The sequence below is a fragment of the Esox lucius genome, chromosome 8, assembly GCF_011004845.1.
Source record: "Esox lucius isolate fEsoLuc1 chromosome 8, fEsoLuc1.pri, whole genome shotgun sequence".
Classification (NCBI taxonomy): Eukaryota; Metazoa; Chordata; class Actinopteri; order Esociformes; family Esocidae; genus Esox; species Esox lucius.
Genome location: NC_047576.1, coordinates 28,298,945 through 28,325,671, shown reverse-complemented (window position 1 = coordinate 28,325,671; position 26,727 = coordinate 28,298,945). Strand labels below are relative to the sequence as shown.

The 26,727-nt window shown below is 44.2% G+C and overlaps 1 protein-coding gene and 1 long non-coding RNA gene across 7 annotated transcripts in view; one reads left to right on the top strand and one right to left on the bottom strand.

The window, feature by feature from the left end:
* The window catches only part of pde4ba (phosphodiesterase 4B, cAMP-specific a), a 194,904-nt gene extending 178,842 nt beyond the window's left edge, over positions 1 to 16,062 (top strand). For 3 of the 5 annotated variants that reach the window (XM_010872405.4, XM_029121476.2, XM_010872404.4), the window contains 7 exons: positions 8,337 to 8,430; positions 10,922 to 11,208; positions 11,315 to 11,479; positions 11,792 to 11,891; positions 12,018 to 12,295; positions 12,515 to 12,697; positions 12,792 to 13,205. In XM_010872405.4, the coding sequence (XP_010870707.2) occupies positions 8,337 to 8,430; positions 10,922 to 11,208; positions 11,315 to 11,479; positions 11,792 to 11,891; positions 12,018 to 12,295; positions 12,515 to 12,697; positions 12,792 to 13,205 (1,521 nt within the window). Of the gene's footprint in view, positions 1 to 7,212; positions 7,741 to 8,336; positions 8,431 to 10,921; positions 11,209 to 11,314; positions 11,480 to 11,791; positions 11,892 to 12,017; positions 12,296 to 12,514; positions 12,698 to 12,791 lie in introns of those variants that run through there. The other 2 variants (XM_010872406.4, XM_010872402.3) reach the window with 2 other exon arrangements.
* LOC109616051 lies at positions 2,784 to 22,970 on the bottom strand. Of its 2 annotated transcripts, none has more exons than XR_004576037.1 (5): positions 22,835 to 22,970; positions 16,231 to 16,274; positions 3,308 to 3,405; positions 3,074 to 3,131; positions 2,784 to 2,927 (listed from the first exon to the last, which is right to left on the bottom strand). It is a non-coding gene; the product is annotated as an uncharacterized LOC109616051 (long non-coding RNA). The 2 variants fall into 2 exon arrangements; XR_004576036.1 differs by lacking the exon at positions 22,835 to 22,970 and adding an exon at positions 22,541 to 22,713.
* Positions 22,971 to 26,727: the final 3,757 nt, after the last annotated feature.

Here is a 26,727-nt window from a genome sequence, read left to right as displayed (position 1 = left end):
TGACTTTTGCACGTTCCAGTCCAAATCTGCTGTATATTTGTTCACAAACTCTGAAAAACAATTTGTGGTTTTTCATGCAAATATGTGTCTGTTGCATTTTGCAATTTGTTCCGGATATGTTCAGGCAGTATAGTAAGAGATTTTTGGATGACTGTGTCAATGGAGGAGGAACGGATGAAAAGCTGATTGTTGTTCTAGAAGCTGGACAACAGGATGTGTCTGATCCTGCACTGGGTCAACACAATGAGTGGCAAGAGAGGAGCGTGTGCGTTGGGGTGGGGGTGCGCATGCGTGCTGGCATGATGGCGAGGACCTTTGGGCTGTGTGACTCTTGTCTTCCTGTCTCCTTCCTGATACCCGCTCAGACCAGACTACAATAGAGCTCCCAGAATGCCTCGGGGCAGGGTTAATGGCTCTGTTTATTTGGCCCATGGCTGACGTCATCGGAACACATGCAGGACAGACGGGACTTTTCCTAAAGACAATGGAGGAGCTTACACTTATCACACTCACATTCACACTGACTGACATAACTTAGAAAGTGGGCAAATGCAGTTTATTAACTCAACGGACTGACTGACCAATGGATGCAATGATCTTCACTTTGTTTGCTGAAGAAGGGCCAGCAACACACACAGTGACGAACACCTACCTGACCTGTCATAGAGACAGACTGAGAATCTGTACCTACCTGACCTGTCATAGAGACAGACTGAGAATCTGTACCTACCTGACCTGTCATAGAGACAGACTGAGAATCTGTACCTACCTGACCTGTCATAGAGACAGACTGAGAATCTGTACCTACATTGGGGAGAACAAGTATTTGATACACTGCCGATTTTGCAGGTTTTCCTACTTAAAAGGCATGTAGAGGTCTGTAATTTTTATCATAGGTACACTTCAACTGTGGTAGACGAAATCTAAAACAAAAATCCAGAGAATCACATTGTATGATTTTTAAATAATTAATTTGCATTTTATTGAATGACATAAGTATTTGATCACCTACCAACCAGTAAGAATTCCAGCTCTCACAGACCTGTTCATTTTTTTTAAGAAGCCCTCCTGTTCTCCACTCATTACCTGTATTAACTGCACTGTTTGAACTCGTTACCTGAATAAAGACACCTGTCCACACACTCAATCAAACAGACTCCAACCTCTCCACAATGGCCAAGACCATAGAGCTGTGTAAGGACATCAGGGATAAAATTGTAGACCTGCACAAGGCTGGAATGGGCTACAGGACAATAGGCAAGCAGCTTGGTGAGAAGGCAACAACTGTTGGCATGATTATTAGACAATTGAAGAAGTTCAAGATGACGTCAATCTCCCTCGGTCTGGGGCTCCATGCAAGATCAGCCCAGAACTACACGGCATGACCTGGTCAATGACCTGAAGAGAGCTGGGACCACAGTCTCAAAGAAAACCATTAGTAACACACTACGCCGTCATGGATTAAAATCCTGAAGCGCACGCAAGGTCCCCCTGCTCAAGCCAGCGCATGTCCAGGCCCGTCTGAAGTTTGCCAATGACCATCTGGATGATCCAGAGGAGGAATGGGAGAAGGTAATGATGTCTGATGAGACAAAAATAGAGCTTTTTGGTCTAAACTCCACTCGCCATGTTTGGAGGAAGAAGAAGGATGAGTACAACCCCAAGAACACCATCCCAACCGTGAAGCATGGAGGTGGAAACATCCTTCTTTGGGGATGCTTTTCTGCAAAGGGGACAGGACGACTACCCTGTATTGAGGGGAGGATGGATGGGGCCATGTATCGCGAGATCTTGGCCAACAACCTCCTTCCCTCAGTAAGAGCATTGAAGATGGGTCGTAGCTTGGTCTTTCAGCATGACAACGACCCGAAACATACAGCCAGGGCAACTAAGGAGTGGCTCCGTAAGAAGCATCTCAAGGTCCTGGAGTGGCCTAGCCAGTCTCCAGACCTGAACCCAATAGAAAATCTTTGGAGGGAGCTGAAAGTCCGTATTGCCCAGCGACAGCCCCAAAACCTGAAGGATCTAGAGAAGGTCTGTATGGAGGAGTGGGCCAAAATCTCTGCTGCAGTGTGTGCAAACCTGGCAAAGAACTACAGGAAACGTATGATCTCTGTAATTGCAAACAAAGGTTTCTGTACCAAATATTAAGTTCTGCTTTTCTGATGTATCAAATACTTATGTCATGCAATAAAATGCAAATTAATTACTTAAAAATCATACAATGTGATTTTCTGGATTTTTGTTTTAGATTCCATCACTCACAGTTGAAGTGTACCTATGATAGAAATTACAGACCTCTACATGCTTTGTAAGTGGGAAAACCTGCAAAGTCGGCAGTGTATGAAATACTTGTTCTCCCCCCTGTACATGACCTGTCATAGAGACAGACTGAGAATCTGTACCTACATGACCTCTCATAGAGACAGACTGAATGACTAGGCGGCAGACTGACTAAGGGAGGAGTCACCGGTGCATGCTGACTAAAACTATTCTGATTGGGTTTTCACAATTTCCCTGAATCTCTCATCTCTCTCCCTATGCTGATTCAGTTCCCTGTCTTTAGAGGAATCTAGGCTCATCCCACTGACTCCATTGATTCATCATCAGCAGTATATGCACAGTTTGTTTTTTCTTTTACAATTAAGCATTGCACAACTTTCCCAAAGTAGCCTTTGGCAGTAATCCTGCATTCACTGTCACGAAGCAAATACAACCATCTTAGAATGTCAGCTTTCAGTTTATTAAGATCTGACAGCTTTTGAAACTTGAGTAAAGGGCTGTGAAAGTCTACAGTTCTGCAGTAAGACTAATTCCAGTAAAAAATGATCAATGTGAAGAAAAGTGAAAGAAAAGCTTCATTGTAGGAGTCACGGTCAATTTCCATTTTGACTGTTCCATTTTCAACCTCCGGGTTTCAAATTCACCTAGATGAGTTTGCAGGATATGAAGAAAACAAAACTAGTCATCTTTTGTAACTGCTTTTCGAAGAAATCCACTGTTGGGACTAACAACAGGCTGATGTGAAGAATTGTCAATATTAGGCGTGTTATTTCGGGTTTACCCATGCTACCTTGATGCTGGTCACTTCGACACTGGCGTTGAGTCATTGGCAGGGCAGGAAGGTGGATCTGTTGCAGAGGAGGTGTGCATCGGACAGAAGACTCACTCACACACACACACAAACACACACACACACACCTCCCTCACGGAGGAGTAGTCAGAGCACCCAGCTCAGTGAGTCAGAAGAGCTATCGCGTTTCCTAACCCTCCCCACGTCAGAGTCTGAAACTTGGCCCTTACTCACAGTCTCAGTACATACAGGCGACGCTTCCGCGATCCCCGGCACTCCACAGGACTTAACCCAACCCAGCCTCTTACACACACAAGATGGGAGCCTGCTGCCTGGAAAAGAAAGAGATAAAGTTAGGGAAACTTAACGGCTGGAGAAAGGTAGAGTTGAAATGATTTTTAAAGCACTGAATGGTTGAAGCTTGTTTTTAGTTAAGACCTGTCCTGTTGGTTCGGATAAAATTCAAATAAGCATATTCTCAAGTTCTTTCTGATATCAAGCAGTTGCTTTGGTGTTTTGCCCATGCTGTACGTTATGCTGCTTTGTGAAGAACTGCATTTTGTTTTAACAGTAGCCTAAGGATAAAATCATCTGTCTGCCTGCACATCTTTAGTTTTTTTTCTTTCTTTGGGATATTTTGTACAATTTTGAAAGTACTCAAAGGTGATTTAGTCCGGGGTGTCATGTTTGAAAAGAGCGGACTGTGTCCTACAGACTCAAGTCTTTGAGGGCCTTAGTTAAATTTCCATGCTATTTTTTTCAGGGTGCATTGATTAATTACAATAAGTCAATGTCAATGGTTAAATATTGTAGAAAGTAGATTTTTGAGTCCTTGAGTGTGAGACCGGTGTTTGTGGCACAGTAGTTACAGAAGGTTTTCTTCACCTTTTCCATGTCTGCACAATATTATTAAGAATTGCATTGTTGCTTTGCTGATTTGTTTGTGACATCCTTGCCTGTTGCCTCCACCTCGGTGGGAACAATTAGGTTGGCTAAAAAGAGAACAACAAGTTGGAGCCCAGGGAGAAGCAAAGTTTATTTCAGTTTATCTGTGTTGCATCTCAAAATGTCTAAACAAACTTGTTGAGTTAATGACAAAAGTGGTCTTGTTAAAAAGAATTCACTGCACCACTGCCAGTAGCAGTCCCTCAGCCCAGACCCCTCCAGCAGTAGGAAGCCAGGGTCTATTTACTGCAGTCATTCAGTCAAATTAGTCATCAATCAAAACATTTATTTCAAAGTTGCAGTTGTAACTTGAACATCCTGTTGATGTCGAGGTAGTGCTCTGTGGTGGTTCTTTGACATAATACGAAATACTTGACATATGCGGTTGAACGCGGCAAGGTAATGAACGCCAATCTCTAAAGGCCATGAAAGGCGGCACTAACACACTTATCTGATCTTTAGGTATACCGCATCTGAATCCCACACTGAGATCTATGACTGCCTGCTCTGACGGGAAATTGCGTTTACTTCTCTCATTGTTATTTCCCTCTTTCTCCGTATTATGCATAGAAATTCCCCAGAATGGTATTCGTAGGTTATTATTGGGATACTTTCTGTATGCATGTTCAATCGGAGCAAGTGAGTGTAGATCTGGGCCCCGTGGTGTTGGTCTATCTGTATGTAAACCCAATAGCCTCAACCCCCAAAACATATGTCACTGTCTGTCTTATCCTATCATAACCCCGGTGGGATCACGCAGCGTCATGTGTTTACTAAGGCTGGGCAATCAACTTCAACTTGATAAGATTACTAGGAACCAAAGATGTGTGCACTGAAATCATATTATACATAACATTTCAATTCTACTGTATACATTCCCAATTTCTAGTGAGAGTCATTATCGTATTATCACTTCTACCAAAGCTAAATGCACCAGTGAAAAGTTCTGTGAAGTCAGTCGACAGTTCAGAACCAGACTGTTAGTCTGTTCAGTTGATAGCCTGAGTAGATAGCGCCCACTGGTGGCTAAGAAAGGTCAGTCACAAACTGTCCTGTTTGTTGCCTGTCTGGCTGCATGTCAATTTTTGTCTGACAGCCTGTCTGTATGCTGGATTGTTCTGCACTGTCCTGCCCTCTAAGATCAAATGTGAATCGAGGGATTTTGTTCATTAAGAACTGCCATCCCTAATAATTTCTACACTGGCTCTGCTGCAAAGGCTTCTGGGAAACAGCAGCTCTGCTGGATCTCCCCCATGGGGAGAGAGTAGGGGGGGGGGGCCTCCCACGGAGCTCCGTGACCCCATCCTTTCAATGTGAGTGGAGGAAATAGGAGGGTGTGCGTTCACCTCCTACAGTTGAATGAAGCACCAACACACAGCTCATCCAATATCAATATTACCTCTCATTCTGATTCATAGTCAGCTCACAGACATTCCTAGAGACCAGCTGAGATGGGATTCCTACACCAACCATCACTGAGGGAGGAGGTGGAGAGATGCCCCATCAGTAGAAACACTTGCTGGGTGTGTGTGTGTGTGTGTGTGGTAAACACCAATGACTGTGTGTTTGTGTGTGTAATCTCCCTGAAGGCGACTGGATAGCTCCTTTCTCCACCTGTCAGAGACATCCCCCACGAGGGCGCGTTGTCTTTTCCATTCCCACCGCTCTTGGTCTGGATCAACCTTTTCTGCAGTGGCTGGATCAACTGGAAGCTTTTATCCACCTCATTATATTCCCAATATGTATTCCGCTCCATCACGGGCAACTGGGAAAGTTTAGTTTTTTGTTCCGATTTCTTTCGCTGAGCTCATAGTTTTACAAATAGGGATATTTCTCTCTCCATGAAACTGCAACTATAGAAAAATGATATTGAAGTGTCTTGAATGGGTCTGATTCTGGTTAAAACCGCAGTCGTCCCAATTAAACTGTCCATTGGAATGATAGATCTGTTTTTTAATGGCCTTCAATCTGCCTATGTGTTCACAACTGCTCCTCAAAGGGAAGGCACCCCACTGGTCTCAGGAGAGCGAGCAAGAGAGAAAGGGGAGACGGGGTGATGGGGGAGAGACACCAATATCAATGACAGTGTTGGCAAGTGGCAGCAGGGAGAAAAACTGGCACATAAGTGGCAGAGTGAAGGAGAGGTGGAATGAAAGAAGGGGCGATGTGGGGACATGAATGTGGAACTGGGGGTTGTTTTCACTCGGCAGTGAAATAATGTGGCGTGTTCTTGTGACGACAGGCGCCGGCTTGCTGGTGTTCAGACGGGAATCCTCCTCTCGCTGAAACCGCACCGCTCCGTCTGGTCACGTGACACTGTTGCCATGGCGTTGGGATGTTCTGTGTAATTGGCATACATACACAGACAGAGTGCAGGAAAGACAGAGTAAGAGAGAGAGAGAGAGTTGGGGGCTGATCTGGTGTCAGCCAAAATTGGTGAAGGATGCAATTATCTCCTGTTCGCTCTCTTTGGTGTTTTCTCTCACTCCAGAGTTGTGTAAAAATAGCCTGTCACAGACACCCTGACAACCTCTGATATGATTATGGGCTGTGGATAATGAACATCCAGAGCGGCCCTCTGACAAATGTCAAGCAATTGAAAGAGAGGAGGGCCAGGGAACGGGGGGGGAAAATGTTTTTCAACCTGTCCTTCCTTCTAGTTCTGATCCTGTCATCTTTAAAGCGCAGTGATGAATCTTCCCCAGTGCTTCGATCTGTGCAGTATTCAAAATGGCTGAATGGCAGGACTAGCCTGTGCTCCTCAGGCAGAGCGATAAGGAAAAGGAGGCTTTCCTCATCCCCGCTTCAGTCTGGGAGGAGGAGGAGGAGGGTTATCTGCAGTGGCGGGATGTGGAGGAGAGAGGGGGAAGAGAGGAGAGGGGGGATCCTGTTTCTCTGGCTGCTCCCGTTCACGTCCCTCCCCCACCGCCTGGCTGTCCTGCTGGGGGCTCCCCCCCCCCCTCCCCTCCGCGCTGCTTGTCGTTGCTGGGCCTGGCAGACTAGAAGCTGGGAAGAACCAGCCAGGAAGGAGGGGGGCAGGGGGAGACAAACCGGAGGAGAGAGGGGAAAGAGCCAGAAAAGAGGAGAGACATAAGGGGAGGGAGAGAAATGGACAGAGGAGGGAGAGAGAGAGATCTAGAGCGGCAGGGAGAGAGGGGGCGGGAGGGGGAGAATGAAGTGAGACTAATGTAGTAGAGGAACCCCCCCTCCAGTCAGATGAGCATCACAGTGCTTTTCTATTTTCCTCTCCTTCTCCTCTCCATCTGAACATTTCTTCCCTCCTCCCCTTCTCATCTATTATTCATCAGCGCCCCGAGCCCCCTAGCTCAGCTCATAGCTCCATAGCTCTAGCTGCAGCCCAGCTCTGCAGATCTCCCAGGACGGAGCTCCCTGCCCTGGCTGCAAAACCTAGCCAGCTCAACTCTCATCACAGACATGGAGGCAATGGCTGAGATCTCAGCAGAAAGAGCGAGCGAGCGGTCATCTTTATCCAGCCGTTTTACTAGCCGTTAAGCCACAAATCCCAGGCATCTTCCGAGAGGAGAGAAGAGGGGGATTCTTCTTTGTACTGAAGGAATCCCGTTCATCTGCCTCTATTTTACCGCGGTGGATTACCAGTGGTGGTACGGCTGTTGCTGGCTCTGTCCTGTAGGGAGGGGAAAACGGGGTCCAAAATGCCTGAAGCCAACTACCTGCTGTCTGTGTCTTGGGGTTACATTAAGGTGTGTATCAATCTATCCACTCGGAATAAGGTCCTAAACCTGTTGTCGCCGTTTCGCTGTTCGAACAGCTGTAATATTTCATGCGGCTGACTTGCGGCTACGTTCGACGTAGCATGGTGTCATCCGGTGTTGTCGTTCTGAGCTGGGTGGTCTTGTCTGCAGAACGGCGTTGTTGAGGGGGCCAGTGACACTCTGCTGCAGCAGCTATGCTACTGATCCAGTGTTGTCTGTTGTCTCACAGGCCGTTCAGTAGCACAGACTTTCATACACGGCAGATGTGCAGATATCAATCAAACCACAAATGGGGAAAATGTGCTGATTAATCTATACTTTTTATTATGACCCTCAAAGGATATGATTTGTTGTTATGAAAATAATCCGTATTTCCAGATCCCTTATGTACTGATTTTGTGTGCTGTTTATAGATTTGTTTAGATATATTTTTTGGAATGTTTATGTAAAGCCTGAATGTGGATTGACTAATCACGGGTGAGCGGGTTTTTCCATGGGACATTGCTGCACCATAATTTCTTCCAGGTTTTCCAGTAGTTTCCAGAATCCTGATTCCCATCTTCTTTTCTGTCTTTTCCTTACAGTTCAAGAGAATGTTGAACCGGGAGCTGACGCACCTATCAGAGATGAGTCGCTCCGGCAACCAGGTGTCTGAGTTCATCTCCAACACCTTCCTAGGTAACGACCTGATCATTTACTCATACACACACACCGTCATTAGGGAAGTGTTCTGCCTCCACGTGTGAACAGACCTTTTTGACAGATGTAGACAAACATTTTCACATGCTCCCACACACCTTTACACCTCACACACACCGGTATTTGTGGGTTTCTCCCTCCATTTTGTCGTCGTCAGACATTGTCTGTACGTGCTTGTCGAGGGGGTGTACCGTGGAACACTGCAGCAGAACCTCTGCTGTCTCCCTGACATATGCCATAGCTGCGAATGCTCATTAGAGCAAAAACAAATTGGAAAAGCCTAAAGCTCCCAGACAGTCGGCTGGCTACGCACTTCTCATTGAGGTGGCTCCATGTCTGGTTCACTGTCAGGTGAGCTTATTAGGCAACATCAGAGCCAGGGGGAGATGGGGTCGGTGAGAGGGAGAGAAGGAGGTGGTTAGAGGTTCCAGTTGTGACTGTGTGGAAGTTTCTAAAATGGCACCCTATTGGCTGTTTGGTGCCCTACTTTTCACCAGAACCCTGCGGGTCTCCAATGGGCCCAGGTTCAACATAGCCACTTACACAGGGAACAGAGACGGGGGGGGGGGCTTCCGTTGGTAGGGGAGAATTTCAACGAAGGACTGGTATTCTGCAATAGAGGTGTGGTGAAACCCCCTCACAAAAACAACTGAGCGGTCTGTGACTCATCCTCTCGTTAGTGTCTTCCTCTCTTCACCCCCTTCCACGTTACAGACCAGACCCAGGTGGCAGGTGGAAGCGTCTGTATCTAGCGATGCCTCGTTCCCTGTGGGACAGAGCAGTAGGTATGATCTATAGCTGGGTCTGGTTGGCTACATGTTAGCGTGGCAGCAGGGGGAAGTGGGGCAAAGCATTAGGGGGCACACAGATGGTAGTCTGTCCTGAGCTCACCACGGACGATTGATTGGGATGTAGGATTATATTGAAGCGTTTAAATTGGAGGCAGTGGGATGTGACGGTTAGCGTGTATGGACTGCCTCCCTGCAACACACAGACCATTGAGCAACTGGGTTGTTGTCCGTCGTGCAAGGTCATCCCAGGCTGTCTTTGCAATCCTCTGGTTGAGTGCAGCATATTGAGTAGGTCACGCCTTGGTACGATGGGATCTGGTGGTTGAGGTCTGCTGGCTTCTCAGCACAGCTGTCCACTCATTTCATAACACACTAACAGGCAGTCGAAAAACATCATGAAGGAAATCCACCTACACGCTGTCTGTCTCTCTCTCTATCTCTGTCATCTGGTCTTCAATGAGCCGGCTGGAGTTTAATTCGGAATTGCAGAATAATAAATGTGAAACAAAGCTAGCGAGTGAGAGTGGCGTGACAGTCTGTGCCCCAGGGGGACGTAGCTGATGCAGCACCTGCATGCAAAACGGTGAATTCGCAAACCGCTTCCTGACAGACAGGCAGGCAGGCCAGCGGGCGACAAGCCGCGTGTCAAATCAGGCTCGGTCAGCAACACACTCAACTAAACACATGCTCAACCCTTTATGGAGGAAACAACCTGCTGCATCCTCATAAAACCAGAGGACCTGTTCCTATTATGACAGGTCCCTAAACTCCATTGAAGAAATGGCATGCTGCTTCTGTGACCAACCCAACCGTTCCATCGGTTGAGGTGTGTGTGTGTGTGTGTGTGTGTTTCCGTGCAGGAACAGCAGAGCAGGCTGAACAGTGCGTCTGAGCTGCTAGTACACATTGTCTGTGATAATGATGCTAATAATGAATTAGAGGAGCAGTTCATTGCTCTTCCCCTGTTTCCCACACGTCACATGTTACGGCATGCTTAATCGGCCATTATCTATAATGACTGGAACAGGGGAAGCGGGAGAGAGGGAGCGGTGGAGTGACTGTGATTATTTGAATGACATTAGTGGTAATTGAATAACTGTACGTGGAGGGAGGCAGGGGGGTTCAGCTATGAGAGGCAGACTGTGTAGAGATCAGCGCCACACCACAGAACTAGCACACAGTGTCTCAGAAATGTGGGGAGCAGACCAGTGACCTCCAGGTCAGTCTGTGCCATTGTTTTTTAGACCTGCTTTCTCCATGGGATCGACTCTGGAACTGTCAGTGGCTTTGGGGCAAGCAGGAACAGAGCCAAGAGAGGGAGAGGCAGGGCCGCTGTGTGTTAGAGGAAAGTGTTAACAGAGGAGAACCCAGCAGGAGATTTAGAGTGGGAGCGAGGAGAAAGAGATGAGTCAATCAGTCTCTTTCCCTTTCAGCCCAAGCAGGTGCTTCCAGGCCAGTGCTCCTGGGAGCCACTTCCCAGACAGTCCACGCAGGAGCACTGGCAGAGTTCACTGTAATCACACTGGCTACTAAACTGAATGTACTGTGTTGGGAAGGTCAATGGATCCTCCAACTCTCATCCTGTCGTCTCTCCTTGCTGTCAGAAACGCTATGAGCGTCCTGACGATATGCACAAGGCCAAGTCCTAACGCCCCCCTGCTCCTGCTGTCTCCCTTCAGACAAACAGAATGACATGGACATGCCGTCGGTAACTCCCAAGGAGAAGGCCGGTCGGGAGAAGAAGAAAAAGCAGCAGCTGATGACCCAGATCAGCGGAGTGAAGAAGGTCTCCCACGGACCATCCCTCTCCAACTCGTCCATCTCCCGCTTCGGGGTCAAGACGGACAAGGAGGACTTGCTCTCCAAGGAACTGGAGGATCTGAATAAATGGGGACTGAACATCTTTACCGTGTCGGAGTACTCGGAACACAGACCTCTCACCTGCATCATGTACGCCATCTTCCAGGTGGGTTACAACTGGCCTAACACTCTAATACACACACACACAAGCACAGTGTTTATTATGGCTACTCTAGGGTTGTATCTAAAGGAAATGCTTCTTTCCTGTGTAGGAGAGAGACCTCCTGAAGACGTTCAAGATACCCACGGATACATTTGTGGCGTATATGATGACTCTGGAGGATCACTACCATGGAGATGTGGCCTACCACAACAGCCTTCATGCTGCAGATGTGGCCCAGTCCACGCACATCCTGCTCTCCACACCTGCCCTTGATGTACGTCAGTGCCTTTGTCACCTCACACCTCCCTTAACGTCAGAGCACCTCGCCAGATCACAGCAGCTTTTTATAGGCTCACCCCATTCCTACACTACCATCCGTCATGTTATTGCCTTGCTCCTACAGCCGGCCCACCAATAGTAATACACCAATGACTAGGCAGCCCATAGGAAGACGGATACAATGTTAAGATTGTTAAGAATGAATTAGTGTTATTAGTGTTTTTGCATGGTTAGCTGCTGTCTGTGGCCCTTTGAGGTTTCCTATGGAGTCCTTGTTAACCCAGGACCTTCTCTCTCTTACATACAGGCAGTCTTCAGTGATCTGGAGATATTGGCGGCCATCTTCGCCGCAGCCATCCATGATGTGGACCACCCAGGTGTGTCCAACCAGTTCCTCATCAACACCAGTGAGTCCCTCTCCTACACCTTTAATCTGAGACCCCAACTGGGAACCACCCATCAATTATGTAACCATGTCCAGATCCATGAACGTAGGGTCCAACGAGTTACTCATTCTCGGTTTTGTCCGTTAGACTCCGAGCTGGCCCTGATGTACAACGATGAGTCGGTCCTGGAGAACCACCACCTGGCCGTGGGTTTCAAGCTGCTCCAGGAGGACAACTGTGACATCTTCCAGAACCTGACCAAAAAGCAGAGGCAGAGCCTGAGGAAGATGGTCATCGACATGGTCCTGGCCACAGACATGTCCAAACACATGAGTCTGCTGGCTGACCTGAAGACCATGGTGGAGACCAAGAAGGTGACCAGCTCCGGGGTCCTGCTGCTGGACAACTACACCGACAGAATACAGGTGGGATTGTCATCCTCATCATGGTTCTCTGTATCTTCAGGACCTCTTCCTCCCCTCAGGACATTATTCTCTCCCTCCCTTCATTGTCCTACTAATTAGTGATATATAGAGAGCTTCCCACAGGGAGGACATTTTCTTCACCCCTTCCACCTCTTTTCTCTCTCATCACTCAATCCCCCTACTTCTCTCTAATGGTTCTCCTCTCCCTCACTCCATCAGGTTCTGAGGAACATGGTTCACTGTGCAGATCTCAGTAACCCCACCAAGTCTCTGGAGCTCTACCGCCAGTGGACAGACCGCATCATGGATGAGTTCTTCCACCAGGGGGACAGAGAGAGGGAGAGAGGCATGGAGATCAGCCCCATGTGTGACAAACATACAGCTTCAGTGGAGAAAAGCCAGGTATTTTAGACCTGCGTATGTGTAAATACACACATAAGCATTGCATGACATCACAAACATTCTAACTAATCTTTTCTCCATTTCCTGCCTCCAGGTGGGTTTCATAGACTACATCGTCCACCCCCTGTGGGAGACCTGGGCCGACCTAGTACACCCCGACGCACAGGACATCCTGGACACTCTGGAAGACAACAGGAACTGGTACCAGAGCATGATCCCCCAGAGCCCCTCTCCTCCCTGGGCCACAGAGCAGGGGGAGCAGGAAGGAGGCGACGGGGGACAGGGGGGAGACAAGTTTCAGTTTGAACTCACCCTTGAGGAGGAGGACTCTGAGGGTACCGAGAAAGATGAACAGAGCCAGGGGGATGATGAGGAGGAGGAGGACAGTCTTGGGGAGGCGTCTCGGTCTCCAGTGGACTACTCTGACTGTCAGGATCCAGAGGAATGCATGGAGCCCACATCATCAATAGAGATCATTACCCACGATGCATCACCCACAGACACATAATGGGCTCTGCTGCACCGCAATGGTGGTTGGTTTCATGTTTTAAACAGGAATCTTCTGCAGATGAAAATTCCGCAGGTGTGCTTTTTAACAAGCCCAAGGGGGTGCTTAGTTTGAGCCCAGATAGGGGCGTCAGTTTCAACACCTCCTTATCCTTGCACTTGTGTTAGGAGTCGGCGACAGAGGGAGCGTTTCGGTAGGGCGGCTATGGAGTTCTCAGGAAAAATGCTAAACATTTTGGACCTGATGGACATACAGGCCTCTGAGGAAATTAAATGAAGGACTTGGGCCAATATGGAAAACTGTTGTTTTTCCATCCCAACTGGCGTCTGAAATGTTGACACTACTACTGAGAGAACTTTTGTACCTTGTGATTTTTTTTTTTTTTTACTGAAATGGGATGTCAAGAGGTAGAATATGATCTACTGATTGAACATGCGTTTGTTTAGAAAGAACTGTTTACTTTTTTCCTGTATTTGTCAAAGGACCTTTGTGTGCCTTTTTTACTATTGTCTTTTTAATCCTTTTTTATTTTATTTATTGAACACATTTTAGTATGTCTTTTTTTTTTCTTCTAAATAGTTTTCAGAAAGCTCAAGAGCAAAATGCTTTTATATTTCAGACAACCAGAATAGTCTTCCTTACTAGTATTGGGCAATAGAAGAAAAACTAAACTAACTTAAACAAACAGTTGTTGGACAAACTCATCAAATACTAAATACATGACTTCCCATAATAATGTATGCACATTCTCTCATCTTTTTAAGTCTCATCCCGAGAACAACATGCATTTCTGCATGGAAATCATGACTCATGTTACCTGTCTACGTTATTGCTTCATATGTCAGACCTGACTGTAGACCAATGATTCACAAATAGAAGCTCACTTCCTCAAAAATGATACAACCTAAGTTAGTTCTTCTTCATCAATCTGTTTCTTCTGTTTCTCCTTGCACACCCCCCCCTTCATGGCTCAAACCCCGATAATGCCCAGACGCCTAAGAAATGTCAACCAAATGGACAGAAATAGCAGTTGGCAGCCAAAGAAAATGAGGGGGAAAAATTTAAATAAAACCTGGAAATCTATTTCTAGCTCCCTTTTGAGGTTTCCTGCTGTTTTCGACCAAATTATTCCAGAACCCAGCTGGTTCTGATGATGTAACAAATAAAAAAAGACCCAATCAGATGATCTAAGGTTGCCCTATCTAGAAAGACAGTCACACCTTGTTAGTGCTATTATCATAATGTCAAATTGACCCCTAAAACAATTAGATCAGCTATTCCTTACTGTACCTAAAAAGAACTGAAGGGAGTGACTAGCTGTCCATTGACATAAATATGAATCTTCCCGCACACTGTTTCACATTTCCTTGGAAGCACAGGGACATTATCAGGATCTTCTGAACAAATTCGGGCACTAACAAACTGTAGAGCCTCTGCTGCAGAAACCAAACCAGAAAGACTTATTCTGAGCAGCCGAGGATGATAACATACATAAGGCTTTCTACTCTAGATACGCGACAGAGATACCAAACCAAAAGGCCCCAGACTGTGTAATTGAGTGTAGCTGTGAGTCAGCATTAAACCACCCCTGAGGGTCTGCTAGGCAGATCTCCCCTTAGGCCTCCAAGACTGCTTTCCATGTTGGCTTGTTCAGCATCCAACGCCAATACTCCATTATTCTCCGTTACTGACATACTCAAAAGGTACATCAATTACCTTGGTGTCTATACCCTCACTCCAGCAGACTTAAATGGCAATCGTGTCTGTTGTGTGTGTCTGGTGCGTGCGTGCGTGCGTGTGTGTGTGTGTGTACGTTTTGTGCGAGGTAGTGTGTGGGCGTGTTGACTGTCACATGGCCTACCCTGGCTCCGCATGACACTTACTGTTTGTCACTAGAGCTCAAGTTGGTCCTTTGCTGTTTATAACAGTGTATTTATTAGTTTCAGCTGTACATAAGAATACTGTTTTAGTCAGTGTAAATCTATTTTAATTTATATGCACTTGCATTACCTGGAAGTGGTGGTGTCTACTGTGTACAAGGCTCTGCATCTGAGTCTTTTTATATTCTGTATTATAATGTCGGTTTTTATATTATATAATAAGTAAATATATATTCGCACAAATGTTTGAGTGCCCTGAGCAGCAGCTAGACACATACGTAAACTATAGGTTGACATAAAGGACACATTGAGATCTGGGTAGAGCTACTAGACAGGACAGCTGTGGAGAAGACAAGCTTTATACCGTAGTCTGTCACTAGGCTTGGTATCAATGGAAATCGACATATCCTGACTCTCTCAGCAGCTTGTAGTTGGCTAGTAACCAGGTTCCTCTGTAAATGGCATTTTAAACGCAGATTGATGATTTTGGGTTCAACAACAGCAGCACGAAATAACAAGGAAATGTGTCATCTCCTTTACACCTCACACTTACTTCCATGTAAAGTAGTTCAAGGGGATCATTGGTGGCATGCTACAATATCTCTGAGCACTAACGTGAGTTGTTACAAAAATGTGATCTTCTTGTAATTGATCGTGCTAATGTGAACTATTTTTATCTGACCAAAACTTGTTAGCAGTTTTGAAATTCTAATTTCTCATCGGTATAACATTGTTAATCTATGTTCCAGCTTTTGGTCCGAGTTGTGTCCAAATGATTAGCCAGACTTAGCACTATCTGCATGAGAGATGGGGTTTTTATATGTCTGTTAAATACCTACTTAGTGCGTTATGGTCGCAGGCGGACTTAGTAAATGTTTCACACAAGGTATGGTATAATATTGTATATTGTGTTCATTTATCTGAAAATCTGAAATACTTTTTCTATGAAGTGATTAAAAAACAAAGCATGAAATGTATATCTGTCTCCTCATTTGACAGTGCCACTAGCAACTCAGTCATCAGATTTGTTTTATTGTGGGGAGAGCTTTTGCCCTTGACAGGCTGGTCCATACATGATGATGACCACAGTAACACACTGACAGTAGGAAACAATTGTAGGCCGGGGAGATGAGATGTTCACAGACCTGATGATGTTCCTCAGCCCGTCGTCAGGAAGCTCTTGGCTGACCTGAAAAACAACAAAGTGACAGAGCAACTCATTACACGCACACACATACACGCATTTTGGGTGAATTTTCAAAGAGAATAATCATATCCATGGTCTGTGTTGACAAACCAACTTCCCTCACCACACTTTCCCATGGCCTTGTCTATGCCCCTTTACTGTACCATGCCCCAACACACATTCAGAGACTGATATATCTGTTTTGCCTACGATCACTGATGACGGAGAAACTGACATAAAACGCCAGATTTCTCCCTTCCCACAGAGAGAACAGTGATATTTTGGCTAATAATAAGACAAAAGGATATCCAGAATGAATCCCAGCAGCAGATTTAAATTTAAAAAACCATCTATCCCCAGTGGGCAAGGAGAACATTACAGATATTTTCAGCGTGGAAAAGACATAATGACAATGATCTCCACTCTCAGTGGGAGGCTGTGTGTGTTGGTGTGTTAGTCTGTGTCTTGAGTTTATTGCAGTCGTACTGATCCTGTACAAATGTTATGATTCATCTCTTATAATATACTGGTCACATTTTTCTGTGTGCCAACTTAATGAGTTCTTAATGATGACCTGAAACCAGGATGGGTAACTCCTGTGTAAACAGACTTCAGTCTAGATAGTGTGGGATCTAAGGGACTTTTAACATATGATTTTTGTTGGTTTAAGTGTGTCAGAAACAACTGACCTTCTGGTTTACTCATACATTTTCCTAAGTTTACAGAATACGGTTGGATTACCATAAAACACCCATTAAGGGGCAGTTCTGTGGGCGAAAACACCTTGAGCTGGGAGTTTTGTTTATAATACTACAATGGCTTTTTTACCGAAGATAGCGTAGATACAAACAGGGGCACAGCCCCACCTGTTGTCAACAGAAAGAACTGCAACAATATTTTTATTTCTTGAAGATTACTTCCTATAATTTATCTATGAATATAGCATCTTCCTAAATTGCATATAATTTGTGTTAGGGATTTTATTTCATGTTCATTGGTTCCTGCCTTGCTGCTTCAGACTGCGTTCTGCCAATTCGAGTTTGCAGTAGTAGGCCATAGGCTAAGCATGAATGTGGGGCTAGCCCCTTTCTCACAATGCAATGTACATTGTACGTGTGAAAATATTAATATGCATACTCAGAATGTTAGTATGATCAATGTAGATCACACAAATTTGATGCCAAGAGGGGCTGACAGCCGGTAGCCCCACCACAGTGTCATTTCATATTTCAGACCTGATTGGCTGGAGGAGGGTAGATTGTCTTAGCTAGCTTGTTAGCTTCACAAATACCAGATAACTTGAGAAAATGAATGGAAAAGTGGAACAGTTAGCATACACAAGAAGGCACTCTTCTGTTTTCCATGTCTGCTATTTGGTGGAGATGGTACTTACAAAGTACCATCTCATGTTACAACTTTCTGAGAGGATTGCAAAACATGAGAGCAGCAGGAGTCATCTGGACAATGCTGTGAAATTGGTCTTACTAGGAAGGGTAAATGTCACAGCCCAAGTTGACAGTGTATACAGGCGCTCCATTGAGCAGCATAACAAACAGGTGGAGGAAAACAGCTACGTTCTCAGTCGGATCATAACATGTATTAAACTGTGTGGAAAATGTGAAACTGCACTGCGGGGGCACGAGTCGGTGGACTCCCTGAATCCTGGAATATTCAGATGCTTTTTTGAGACTGTGTGAGGGCGATTCGAGACTTCAGAGGCACTATGACGCTCAGCCCATCTTCAAATGGACATTCAGCACTGTACAAAACAAACTGTTAGACTGTATGTATGAAGTGTACAGGGAGGTGATAGCCAAGCAAGTGGACGAGACATAATTTGTTGCCATACAGGCAGATGAGAAAACTGATGTCACCTGTAAATCACAAATAGTGGTTGTGTTGCGATGCATGTTGCCTGACAATACAGTGACAGAGAAATGTTTGGAGTTTGTGGAAGTCAAAGATAAAATTGGACTCGGCCTCTCTAATAGCATCAAGGGTGTGCTGGAACCACTGAAGCTGGGAGAAAAGCTGATCGCTCAGACTTATGATGGTGCGGCTGTAATGAGTGGAAACGTCCGAGGGGTACAGATCCTAATGAAAGAGACATACACACATGCCCAGTTTGTTCACTGCTATGCTCACCAGCTGAACCTGACCTTGCAGAAACTGTTCAGCAAGGATGAGAATCCTGAAGGTGTTTTTTGCAGATTTAATTGATTTTGCCACCTTTTTCTCTGGCGCTCCAAAACGTGTTGCAGCACTTGCTGAAGCAACACAGAGATGTATTCCAAGGCCACCCGCTGTACAATGGAAATTTAAAAGTAGAACTGTCAATGCAGTTTAGGAAAACCGCGTTGCACTGCTCCTGTGTATGGAGGACATACGCACACAACCAGGATGGGATGAGGCCACCATAAGTGAGGCATACGGCCTGTCAAAAAAGCCTTTCTGTAGCTGATGGACTTTTTTTTCTTCCTTATGCCAGAAGTTTCCGTATTATACAACACTCTGCAAAAACGGAGCATCGATGCATCTGGGATTAGCAGTACGCTCACCTGTTTCAAGGAGAATGTCCAGAATATGAGGAAGCAAACTGATGAATGGGCTGCCACCGTTCGCGATGGAACAGACAAGCCAGGCTGACGAGGAACCAACACAGCGCCGGTGATGGAGGCATGTGGCACAGTCTGTCCCAGGTGGGGCAGAGGTTTTCACAAAGTGACCACCTGATTGCTCCCAAGCTGGTTGACAACTGGCTCTTTCCACAATTTGTCCTGTCATTCCCTACATCTGAGCTTGACTGTGTGGTGAAATTATGGCCTCTATAAACGAGGAAGTCTGAACTGACCACTCTGCACCGCCACACTGAGCTTCACACTGGTAAGACGGCCCTGTTTCTGTTAAGATCCATCCATGAGAAAATCCTAGGAGGCTTTTTCTCAGACCGTCATTCTGCTGAAAATTACCATAACACCTATGATGACATCCGAGTCAGAGAGAAACTTTTCCACCTTAAAGAGGGTAAAAACCTTCACTCCCAATTCCATGGGACAGCCTCAACTCAACGCATTGGCCATGTTGTCTATTGAAAGCCAGCTGATTCAGTAGCTACATGACTTAATTCCCAAAGTTATCGAAAAGTTTGCCCAGAGGAAGAAGCGCTCTGCTACCTTTCTCTTCAAGTGAGCCCTCAGCCTTGGTGAGTGAAAGCATATTTTATCATCCTGCCTTTGTGGTGCTGGTCCATGCATTGGTCATATTTTTGTGCTGGATCAATTGATATAGATGGTGATGAGTGTCAGTGTCCATGCTTATCTATTAAGGTTGTTGTCATAGAATGGATCTGTATCCCTTAAAAGTTGTCTTTCCGCTTCATTGTGTCCTTCATTGGTGTTGAGCTCATTGCTGTTCGTGTATGGCCCTGTAGGCACATTTGTTCTGAGCTTGGTTGCATTCCTAATTTAGGTTTGCAAATGTGACAGTAGTAATTTTACATCTGTGTGAGAGAGAAGAAGAGCAATTACACAAGAAGGTCTCTCTCTCTCTCCAGTATGTGTACTACAACACCTGGTAAATGCAAGCCGCTCTGTTGTGAAGTGTTTTGTGGAGCCACGCTGTTTGTTGATGTGTTTAATAAACACATCAGTAGCAAGAGGGAGGTTTGTAGCTTTACTGATATGTATCCTATATTTTGAAATGGTTTTTGCGGAAATGGTTGTGGATACTAACGAAAGAAGTGGGAATGGAAAAGCTGATTTTTCTTATGATTATCAGTAAAATACGAGTTTACAAAACATCTAATACCATGTAGCATTTTAACACTTTAAAAGATCCACTAAAGGTTCTTGAACAATCGTTAGGTGGTTGTTCACAATGAAACTGCAGGGTAACTACTGTAAGTCCTTCAACTAGAAATATAAAAGGCTAATTCAAAGAACCATTTGAAGAACCTACGCTTCTCAAAAATGAGGAGCTGCTAAGTATTTGGAAAAACTTTTGCCAACTGAACTAAGCTAAGGATATATTTTTTTTGTTACAGAACTGCAGCTGTGATGTTTTAAGCAGACTTTAGTTGCTAGCTACTTTGTACATTTATTTACAGAATCCATGATGGGTCCTTCTTGACTGTCAAACTGTCACAAGTGTTGCAGCCCGGTTTAGACATCTAGACAGAGTCTGTATCTAAAAGTATTTTGGACCTTTTTAGTTATTAAAAGTAGCTCTATAAACTGGTCGGTTGACAACTGTGATTTAGCTGTATAATTCAAGGTCACTTTCTGTCATTTTGTCTATTACCTAAATTCTTACTTCCTAAAATATTACCACTAATAATGCACTAGAAAACGTCTGTGTGGTCCAGTTTTTTCTTTTCTCTCAGAGAAGAGCTGAGTGATGTGTGTTCTCAGGGCCATAGCATGGAGAGGAGGTCATTGGCATCCAGAATATCTACCAAATGTAGTCTATTAGAAAGAGAATAAGATGCCATTTGGCATTAAATCCTAGTCTTCTGATTTTTATTGTCTAAACTGTGAAGCTGTAGGGTTTCAGCCTTGGCCACTATGGTGTGATTGAATGGCTAGACGTGAGTCATGTCTGAATATTGTGGCAGTTGTGTTAATAGAGAAACCCATCTGTGTTTCAAAGTGAAGAGTCAGCCTAGCCAGAAAAAGACCTAACCAGCTTAAATACTGTGCAGGCCTAAGGAAAACTGCAGAGTGACTGGAATTAGCCTAGCCTGTTCCCCGATCTATTTGTGCTGTCTTGCCAACTCCATTGCTTGCCTTGTAGGGACAAAGAGAGCATTGAAGTTGAAATGACAGCGTAATTATATCAATCATGTCTGTAACAAAAATTCTGTGATAACTAGTCTGATTTCAGCCAAGAATGAATCTGCCAACTCCTCATATCTCCCTCCCTCTATGAAAAACATTTTTTTTTAAGAAAATCAACTATAAGCACAGTGCTTGTCTGATGCTTGAAATATATAACATTAATTCCTCACTTAGCATTCAAATCAATGGAATTTTCCATAGGCATAGCGAGCATGAACAGGATCAATGAAATTATAAGACATTTATGAATAATATAAACGTATGTACACTGCTCAACAAAAAAAATAAGGGAACACAATCATCATAGTATAACACCAAATCAAATAAACTTCGGGGATATCAATTTGATTGTGAATCAATGTCACCTGTTCTGGTGCAAATGAAAGTGACAACAGGTGCACTGGAGAGGCAACAGCAAGACAACCCCCAAAAAGGGAATGGTTTTGCAGGTGGTAGCCACAGACAATTGCTCTCTCTTTGTCCTTCCTGACTGATTCTTCTCTAGTTTTGCATTTAGCTAGTATCCATGTCACAACTGGTAGCATGAGGCGGTACCTGCAGCCAATTCAGGTGGCACTGGTAGTCCAGCTCCTCCGGGAGAAGCCATTAAAAAAAATAAGCCATTCTGTTGTGGAAAAACTTTATACAACCTTAACTTTAACATCTTGTAAATGTCTGAAATTAGAATAAATACCTAGAAAGTTGGAAAATGGATCTAGCAACCAGAACATTAATGGAGGGTTGTGGACAGTGTCCGAAATTAACTTTTTGGCTCACCGGCTAAGGGGACTGGTAGATGAAAACCAGCCACGCATATTTTTTACCGGCCAAAATAATGAATTGCTTTTTTGTGTCACACATAACAACTCATCACCATAGCCTGAGCATCAATCTGTAGCCAGCCTCTTAAAACTCCTTTCCCTCCCAACCTCCATTTCTCACAAAACTTCATTTTTTTATGTGATATCTTAAGAATATTTTAAAACAATTTTGTGAAATTCGAAAAATATCCCATGAAGCAGAGAACAATGGCACTGAAACATTGCATATACATTTGGCATTTTAGATGTAGCAATAATAATATATAAATATTGTGGCAACAAAATTCACAGAATAGCACATCAACAAAATTACATGTCACATTGCTTTGGATGTTTAACAGATATCCATGTCCTATGAAATCATTTACATTTAAGTTATTGAGGATAAAAACCACTTGCCCTGTTTTCCTACATGTTAGCTAAAAGAAGGGGTAAAGAGGTTACTAATAGGAAAACTAGAAATACATGTACTGTAATGTTTCATGAATACCTTATAAAGCCCCTATATCTATTAAAGACTTCATAATACCTACAATTATATTATGAATGTGTACTATATATGCTCATGGGTCAGGATTTATTACTATAATCCCTAAATCAAAAACTTACTCACCGCTGTTCAACAACTCTTTGTTGGTTCAGTCACTGTCTCACTACTCTGGGCTACTGTCTTCCAACTCCTACCGGCTGTCCCTCAGCCTGCTCCCCCAGCATGCTCCTCCAACCTTCTCCTCCAGCACCTCTACTAACTTCAGACTCTGGCTCAATAGTTTAATAGTTTCCAAAACTAAAAACTTGAATTGTATAAAGCAGTTACAGGGGGTTACTGAAATTAATGAGATATGATGCGATGCGAACATTTTATTAAAAAGTTTTGTCAGTGAAATGTTTAGGATATGTTGGTCACCTTGCTAACGTAGTTTCCATCTGTGGGCTCTTACTCTGGGAGGTGAAGAATGACGCTATTTTGCCCTTTTCCATACAGGCCAAACGTGAAACCATTAATCTAGCTAACTGTCTAATTACTGGCAGCGTTACCACAGCTAAAGCCTCCATCAGACCAGCAGGGTCAATGCGCTGTGATACACCGGAAGTTAATTCATTTCAAATGGACCGCTGCGATTGGCTTCCAGCATTGCAGTGCAGAACGTTTGGTCTTGTGTATGCGTTGGATTTATCCAACGTATGCTTCAAATTGTATGCATGGAAGCAAGGCGGAAGTAGTAGAGAACGGTGAATGTCGAACTTTTTTGCATTTATAGCAAACTTTTAATTATAACATTTTTAAACATGTCTTTTTTTATATATATATAATTCACCAACTTGAATAGTACATATAAAAAGAAAAATAAATGTGCAAGCATGTCAAGTTTGACAACCTATAATATAATCTCCCTCTAAAATTAAAAGCTTGGAGGTTATTACAATTCTAAATAGTCAAGATACTATTGATAGACTCATTCAACAAGGAGACCAATGGCTGAGATCACTAAAACAGGTTGGGGACTTTCACCGACTGACTGAATAACTTCGGTTTATAGGAGAGGAATTTCTTAGCTAAAGTACTTTCGTCAGGACCTAGGCCAAAACAATCAACTATTCCAGATGGTAGGACCGCGATTCCATTTGTCAAGTTGAACGCCTAGTCATTTATGTCAGGTAAGAAAAATGTAAACTCGAATTAGGAACTAAACAATCTAAAGTAAAGGGCTTGAAATAAAGCCCATGTAACATCCTTTCACAATTTTTATTGTTTTCATGAGAAATTAGACTGTTAGAGGGATGAAAGTCTATAGTCTAAAAACCATATGGTTATGTTGGCAATCTGCTAGCTACCCAATAATTGGCAGCGTAGCTACTTCACACACAATATGCTCAGCGAAAATGATTCTCTCGATTTTATAAAAAGCAGCATGCAACATCTGTGGAGATTCAATGCGTTCTGAGTAATTGCGTAGCTGACGCCGTGGGTTTGATCGAGGCGTAACTTTTAAACGTATAGACAACGTATCTTATAGACGCGGCAGTCTTCAGTCTGGGAGATTTCTCTCGCTTCAAATATACTTACCGTTTCACTGTCAGAACAGAAACAATTGTGTTACTACGGCACTAGCTATAGGTACCAGACAAATCTTCCCAAGATCCAAAGGATTTGGCTATTGGACGGCCAACTTAAAAAAATTACGTATATTTTCAAAATGTAATGTGGTGGATTTCAGTGTAACGCAAATGAATCATTTCCCGTGAGCCATCGTGACAGATTATTACATTACTATTTTGGTACAAACATTTACCCGCCAGTATGGCGGATAGCCTTCTGAGATTTACTCGCCTAACGGGAATATCTGCCCTCATTTGGCGCTTGTTAATTTCTAACCTTGGTAATTAACCGCACCCATATATAAACCTCCAGACAAATATGACTTGTATAGAAATTGTACATTAAATATCGACCATCTGTCATAGGGCGCTACCAACATTAATTTGTTGAGGAGTAAAATATGTTTTTGAAAACCCTGTAATGCTAATTGTAAGTTTGAGACCTCTGCCCTCAAGCAATCATCTGTGGAAAATTATGCCAGTGGAAACGGTTTTCAAAATGTAAACTCATGTATTATCTGCCCCCATGTATTAACTGCTGTGGTTGAAAATGTTTTCTAAATCTGTGTACAAGCCATGGTTTACAAACAGGAAATTACGGTAACCTGGTTAACTAAACTCTTCAGTCTTGCACTCCAATCCACTGGCCATGTCTGGCCCATTCAACTTGCCAGGTCTGAGCCACTACACCTTTATGCAAATGAAACAGACAACTACTTGCTTCCCTTAATTTCTTGTCAGTCCGGGACAGTATTTCTTGAACAGTGGGGGGAAAAATCCTATTTTGACAAAGGGGGAACTGAGGTCTTCATAGCGTGACCAATTTGATGGTCATTTGTGTTTTTCCATCTGCATTGAGTAAATTGATTGTGTTACTCTAGACTTCATTATTAAATTATAAAATTATTGCCTGGTGTCACGCTATCATCTGAGGTCTGGTGCACAAAGGGGCTGGGGGGAGGGGTAATTCTTACAATGAAAGACAGCTAGAGAACAATATACAGAGAGCCCCTCGCAGAACTCTCTTTTTGAGCATACGAACATTTCCACACGAACACACACAAGCAACTTCTGTCGAGCATCTGTCACTGCTGCTGTGGTCCAGGCCGTTGAAATGAAGTTATGTTTGTTTTTTCATTGTCTGGTTGGCTCCTTATCTGTGAATGACGCACTACACACATCTGCAAAATGACACTGAATAACTGTAAGACTACTCCTCCCATTCTCAACCTCAAAAGCATCTGCCTTGTAGAGTGGGGAACTATTGAGTACTAGAAAATAAAAACAGATAGGCAGCAATTCCCCAGACAGTAGGACACACTGGGGAAGGTCAGTGGCGATAAGAAAGGGGACACTATTGGAGGCAAGGAGAGACAGGCAGAGGTGACGGAAGGCAGGAAATAGCATGGGAGGTAGACGGAGGTTAAGGTAGGCAGAGGAGACGAGGAGGCAGATTGAGGCACAATAAAGTACAGTTAGTGGTAGAGACCAGCCGCTAGGGGCATTGGTGAGTGCATTTATGGTGAAATAGAGTGGCTGCCAGTCCACTGTAACTGACCTGCTTGTTGTGGTCAGTTACAGTGGACTGGCAGAAACCCCACAGACTTTGATTCAAATATGGCAAGTTGATCAGGCCCTGAGGCAGCAAAGGAGCCCCAAACCATAATGCCACCACCTCCATATTTTAAACTTGGTATGTGGTTCTTCATCACCAAACGTTCTGTCGTCATTGTGGCCAAACAATTCTACCTCTGAGTCATCTGTCCACAGCACATTGTACCAGTAGTTTTGGTCCTTACCCAGGTGTCAAACTGTCAGCAGGGAAATGTCAGCCGTGTCTTGCTATTCTTTTTTGAGACCAGAGGCTTCCTTCCTGACTTTGCATGTAGGCCAAGTTTGTGCAGACTATTTCTGACAGTTGTCTCATGCACTTTGAGTCTGATTGTTGCAATAGAGGCCTGTTGATCCCTTGATGTAACCCTGGGGTTCTTAAAACATATCTGAGCATCTCTCAGTCAGTTCTTTATTTGTAGATGATACATTGGATTACAGAATTATGTACATCAAATTACACAGAAACGGCCTTATAACCCCTTCCAGACTGTTAGGCATCAATAATATTCCTCCTGAGGTCATTATAGAGGTCTTTACCTCACACCCATATGGTTAAGACCAAAACAGGACAAGTTTGCAATCTTTACAGAAGACTGGACCCTTCCAAATTACTCTCCAATTATTCCCTAATCATTTGCACCTGTTTTGGAGCACCTGATTCTAATTTTAGCCATTTTATGAGATGAAAGTAGGGCTGTACTTATTCTTTCCACATAATAATTGCATTTCTGTTTATTTCAATTGCAATAATGGTTTTAAAGTATAATTGTTTTATGTGATTTGTTTAACAGGTTTGCCTTTCTCAATTAATGTGTTTGGAATTTAGCCAAATATTAAAAAAGTGGGGAGTAATTGCCTTTTCACGTGAGTGTACGTAGTCCCCTTGGGTCCAGGTTGGATCTCAGCACAGGGAATCACATCTGTTTTGACAGGCCCCCACCAGGTCCCAATGAGTATGTGTCTGGCCTGGGCTGCTCCGAGCTGTTCTGAGAACAGAGAGAGGTGAAACATTAGCACAGACAGCCTCACTCTCTGTCTCTTCCTCTCACTGCAGTGCTTCTGAAATGTGTTTCCAGGCAAAACACT